At 44.1% G+C, this 6,123-nt stretch overlaps 1 protein-coding gene across 1 annotated transcript; it reads right to left on the reverse strand.

Annotated features, from left to right (window-relative positions):
- Positions 1-155: 155 nt before the first annotated feature.
- On the reverse strand, positions 156-4,189 carry LOC121589278. Its single transcript, XM_041908052.1, has 5 exons — positions 3,682-4,189; positions 2,146-3,596; positions 1,784-1,988; positions 1,533-1,705; positions 156-1,470 (listed from the first exon to the last, which is right to left on the reverse strand). The coding sequence occupies exons 1-5, from the start codon at positions 3,902-3,904 to the stop codon at positions 310-312; spliced, it is 3,213 nt and encodes a 1,070-aa protein (XP_041763986.1). The 5' UTR covers positions 3,905-4,189; the 3' UTR covers positions 156-309.
- Between the last annotated feature and the right edge of the window lie 1,934 nt (positions 4,190-6,123).

A 6,123-nucleotide genomic window follows, 5' to 3' on the forward strand; every position in this document is an offset into this window, starting at 1 on the left:
CGGTATCAGTGAGGGGCTTTGTGTGTTATCTCACGTTCGTCGAAGAAATTGATAACCAAGACAATGAATGAGATATTTTGGACTTGCATAAAGACTCATACCAGCTCTATAAGAATAGTTTGTCATCACTACTTTGTACGCCATTTAAACCATGATTCATTATTCAAAATCGACAAAGTTTGTTTGTATTGTCCTTTAATTTTTCTTTTCTTATCTGCGATAAGAATCCAGCGGACAATCTATTAACCAACATTACAAACTACGACAAATAATACAAAAAAGAAAAACCCCTGTTCAAAGTTGTTACCTTCAGTAACAATCCGCATCGTTCACCTCAGCCGCGTAGTACGAAAACAACACGTCCTCCAAAAGTGAACCGAAGCTTTCCGTGTTCTCTAGCCATCGCTGCCGACTTGCCACGATCGCAGATAGATCAAGTGACTGTACGGAGCGCAAAAACTCTTCCGCACTGACGGAAGCATACTGTCGGAAAAGGTCCACATGTCGGAGTGTTTCGTCACAGCCGCAATCGTTACCCGTTTGACGCCCGTAGGCAGTCGCCACGTTCGTCATGTGAGGATTGTAGGTCACTGAAAGAAGGTTCATATCGTTGAGGTTCACAATAGAATCAATGATTTCGTCGGCATTGGCCGAACTGCACGCCACATTGCCGCTGTTGTAATCAGCATCGTTTCTACGCTGATGTCGAGGAGGTATCGTGCCAGTCCCCCCGGTACTTTGGGTTGCGGCGGCAGCTGTCGATTCCAATTGAGCCTGATTTTGTAAAGCGCCCGCTTCCATCGAAGATCGCTCAGGAGGTTTCACCTCGGAGTAGTTCGTATCGATAACCGACAATCGCCCTACCGAAGGTGAAGCTTGCTGCGAGTTTGAGCTGTTCGTAGATGATGCTCCTTGTACCGTGGCATTTGCCTTCGCCAATTCGCCTTTAGATTTTGATGGATATGCTGCGGAAGATCCAGACCGCAAAACAACTTGATAATAGTCTAGAAAGTTGTACTTGTTCAAATGCGACATCAGTTTATCGATGATGGCAATTGTTTCTTTGACCACTCCAAGATCACAATCGTCTTTGAGACAGGCGAGCAGCACTCCCAGGCATCCGCGCAACGATAGCTCATTAAGTACCTTCATTAGGCGTGTTTGAATTTCCCGATCGGTAAGTGTAACGATTTTTTTATGCTCCTTCGAGAACGTAACCGCAGGGAAGGTTCCGTCAATCATCCCTTGATGTTGAAACTGTCGGCACATAACCAGGCGCCAAAACTGAAGCGCATTAATCTTCACCTCCCAGTACAGATCGTTTGCGGCAGCATACGCTAGCACGGAAAACACACTGTCCAAACATTGCGGTTGTATTTTATGATTGGCGTAGATTTCCTTTACCGTATTGACGGCTTCGCGGCGAACCACTCCTTCACTTTCGTTATCGATAACGTCGATCAGGTGATTCTGAAATTGGTTAAATCGCATTTTTATTGCCGGCATATGAAACGTTCCGCCGTATGCCGTACCATTAAGGAAAGCTTTGAAAGCGAATGATCCCACAGCAACCGAATCTTGACCATCAACGTCAGGCAGCGAAGGGCCGAAGCGCGGACGTACGCTTCAGTGTCGTTCTTTGCTGCAGCTTCTACAACCGGGATGATATCACAATCGAGAATATGCTTTTGGAAAGCGGGAAATTCTGTGAAGAAAATAACCACATTAATATGGTTCATTCATGACTAACCTTAAGTACTGCTGTTGCGAACGATGGTGCTACTGATTTCCGATATGCTGACAATCGATGCGAGCAACTCGAGTGCCGAATCCCTTGCCTCCCAGCTGAGATCGTGCAGGCGTTTATAGATTATGTGGCCGACATGTTCCAGTCCCGATCCAGAGATATTATCCATCAGCAGGGCAAGGTTTGGTGCCAAGAAGTGCTCGATGGAGGTTTGGGTGAGTTTTAGTGCAAGCACGACCAGCTGTAAAAATGATTAATTTGGTGTAACAAATTCTGGACCTCAAAGTTCAATACCGTATCTTCGTATGAGAAGCGGTAAACTAGACATCTGAAGTCGAAAACATCTACAAGTATATAACAATACCTAAATAATGTTTACATTGTAACGATGTACTCACCCTCGGAGGAAGATTGGGGTTTGCCAGCAAGTTTAACATGAAATTAACAATCGCTGTCGATTCGATGCATTCTTTCCAGGTGATTTTGAAGTTTTCGATCAATGACATCAACCCATTGATGATTGCGGACAGGAGATTAGGTTTGCTCAGCATAAGATCCGCCTTGCCGAAGACGCTTCTTTCTCCCTCGACCGAGCAGCACATATCGGGAAGGAACTCCTTCAGCAAGTACACGAACGCTTGAAACGCAATGACAGCTCGCGGACGGGGTAGCTTGTGTGTGGTCACAATTCCTTGAATTGATTTACATGCCAACTCGGTCACATTTAAATTGTACGCCTGAAAAATGTCCCGGCAGGCGTAAATCAGCCGTATGGTAAACTCGCACGCAATGTCGTACAGCTGTGTGCAAAACTTTTCGATATAATCCGGCAAATCTTTCGTGGCGAAACACTGCATTTCGTACACAACCGGAAAGAGCTGCAGCAGTAATATTTGGTCGCCAAAACGAATGCTCTGATTTTTCAGTACAACCTCTTCCGGTGCGCGATCGCCAAGAATGCGCCACAATGAATGGTGTGTTTCGGCCATCAGCATCACGTTCTGGACGTTGCCCCGTCGGATGGAAAAGTTGACGTAGTTTAGAAAGTTTATGGTGTACCGATCGAAGGTCAGATCCACTGCCACCGTGTCCTCCGGTGGGATTTCCATCGTGCACAACCGGGCACAGTTGGCGAAGATGTGGGTTTGCCAGATTTTGGCAAGGTACGTATGGTCGTGCATGGTGTCAGTAAACTTCCAGAGATTGCGTTCGAATTTGTACGTGTAGAGGATGAAGTACGCGACCCGGGTGCGTTGTTTTGATTCGATGATTTTGCGAAACAGCGTTTGCATGAGGTTTAGCAGTGGAGAGATGATTTTTTGCGAGTTATAATCATTCACCAACACCGCATCGTCCTGCTCCGGACTCTTCCAAACACAGTCAATCAGAGGAGACAGGATGGTGCGCACGATTTCCTTCACCTCTTCGTAGTCACCCATCGTACAGAAGCGCTCCAGCACCTCGTAAATGAACAGCGACGTCTCGCGCGTTATGTAGATCGTCTGGTAACCATTGTAGTAGTCCAAACAAATCCGCCAAGAACCGGATTGCTTGATCCACGACATGCCCATTGCATGGCGAGAGATTGCCTTCAGCACCAGCACGTGGCCCAATTTGATGGATGGGTTTTGTAGCTTCCCATTACGCTGAATACACTCCTGAAAACGATCCAGCATCCGGCTTCCATTTTGAATGCGTGAAAAATCCCACTCGTTCTCCACGATCATCGCCAGCAGCTGAAGCGTGAAGGCGGAAATATCTGTCGATGGGGCACGATCACTTTCCCATTGCTGCAGTATGCTCTCTAGCCATTGGAATACTTCCGTAGACTTGACAAATTTACGATGGTCTGGAAGTAGTGTAAAAACAGCATTCATCGATAATGGCAGTGTCTATACAAACGTTTCGTAACATTAGAGTTCCTCGTCACTTACCATCGCAATACTTGCCGGACAGGTGACTGATTATCATTTCAAGATACACATCATTGTTGATCTTAAATCCGCGGTTCAGGAAAGCTGTTAGCACCTTGTGAAACTTTTCTTGGCAAGTATCGTCCGTGCATGGTTGGGGTCGATCCTGTTCCATAGGGTTGCTTGTCCCGCTGCCAGGATTGCTGCCCATCGTTGATGAGGCTGCATTGATTTCGGAAGCCATCGTATTCTTATCACCAATGTTTGTTTCAGTTAAGGTACACTGGATTCCCAAATAGCAGCGTCACCATTGTTCTGATGCAAACCTTACAACAACAGCCGGTTTTCAAGGGTGAAGAAGGCACTGAGAATGTGCGAAATCATTCGTACAATAACAAATAAACAGAAATACTTTAACAAAATATTAAGACACTGATTTTAAAGAACGCTGGGAGTTTCGGTGCAAATCATCGTGTTTTCGAAGCGATGCTGCAATGTTATGACAGCCGTCAGATAAGCGCTGTGTGACAGATGACAGCGCTGTGCATCAGCATTTGACAAAGAGAGGTTACACCATTTTTTCTAGAATTGACACTCAATGGTACGATTTAGAATGTAGTACAGGCGGTCCCCGAGATACACGGTTAATGGGGACCGAAAACGGCCGCAAAATACCGCGTATCTCGAATTTCCGCGTAAGTCAAATCTCGTGAATCCCAGCTAAAATTTCACTAATTTTCGTGTAATTTTGCTATAAGGGGGCGGTTTTAGTCACTGTATGAGTTATTTTATATGATTCTTACTGAATATAACAGTTTTAAACCTTTTGAAATAGTTTTTAACATTCGATCGAAACGGAAATTATTTGGCAATTTACAATTGATGTGTCAAATCAGTACAATTTGGTCAAAGAACTGTCAAATTTAGAAAACCGTGTATCTCCGAATCCGCGTATAAGAGGTACCGTGTATCTCGGGGACCGCCTGTATTGTCGTCTGCTATCTCTGATTATCGATAAAATAAGTTCTCCTCAATCAGCTGCGTCTGAAAATCTGCTGGCTATGTAGGGAAGCTAAGCTCCTGGTGTGAAATTGAACTGAAAAAACGACAAGGCGCAGTGGTGCTAAAACATTGTACGAATCAAGGCTGTTGTACCCCAAGTGCCACAAATCCACTAAACGACCACTAAACGGCTTCTAAACGCCTCAAATTCTCTACCTAAACGGAATATAGAAAGACTTCGTTTAGCAGACGGCAAACGACTCATGCATTCTAAAAATAGCAAAAAAGCTGGTGGCGCCATCTGTTTGTGGGATACCCAACCTGTGGAGCTTCCTCGCTTGGAGGAGAGCTTTCTCATTTCCTCTGTACTGTTGTATGGTTTCGCATTGAAGTTATGCATCGCTAGAACTAGAACGGCGATACGATTGTTTAAATACTAAACTCCAACAGAAACCACCAGTACTGAAGCAAGTGAGATTTGAGTAATGGTCGTTGGTGTTGATACCCACGTATCTGACCACACGACCATTCATATAGATTTTTGCTCAGAAAGTTAGAAGGCTATATAGGTCATTATAAGATGAAACTTGTCGAAACACATTGCAAGAAAAGGATAGCAATATAATGATGAGTTGTAATACGCCATCTATTGATCAAACCAATGAAGCTGTGAAGCTTTCATTTTTTTCCTATGGATATTCAATTTTCCAGTCGTTTAAGCTTAATCTGTGGCGCTTGGGACTGATATAACCCAAGTGCCACAAATCCACTAAACGACCACTCAACGGCTTCTAAACGACTCAAGTTCTCTACCTAAACGGAATATAGAAAGACTTCGTTTAGCAGACGGCAAACGACTCATTCATTCTAAAAATAGCAAAAAAGCTGGTGGCGCTCTCTGTTGGTGGGATATCCCAACCAGTTGAGCTTCATCGCTTGGAGGAGAGCTTTCTCATTTCCTCTGTACTGTTGTATGGTTTCGCATTGAAGTTATGCATCGCTAGAACTAGAACGGCGATACAATAGTTTAATTACTAAACTCCAATGGAAACCACCAGTACTGAAGCAAGTGGGAATTGAGTTATGGTCGTTGGTGTTGATACCCACGTATCTGACCACACGACCATTAACATAGATTTTTACTCAGAAAGTTATAAGGCTATATAGGTCATGATAAGATGAAACTTGTCGAAGCACATTGCAAGAACAGGATAGCAATATAATGATGAGTTGTAATACGCCATCTATTGATCAAACCAATGAAGCTGTGGAGCTTTCATTTTTTTATATGGATATTCAATTTTCCAGTCGTTTAAGCTTAATCTGTGGCGCTTGGGAAAGCATCGCTACACGGTGTTATCAAACATTTGACTCAATGCAAGAAAAGGGCAGCAAATCAACGGTTATTAAAATGGCTTATGGTGATCGAAATATGGAAGCTTTGTAGCGTCTACTTTTTGT

This window comes from Anopheles merus, chromosome 2R (assembly GCF_017562075.2).
Source record: "Anopheles merus strain MAF chromosome 2R, AmerM5.1, whole genome shotgun sequence".
Lineage (NCBI taxonomy): Eukaryota > Metazoa > Arthropoda > Insecta > Diptera > Culicidae > Anopheles > Anopheles merus.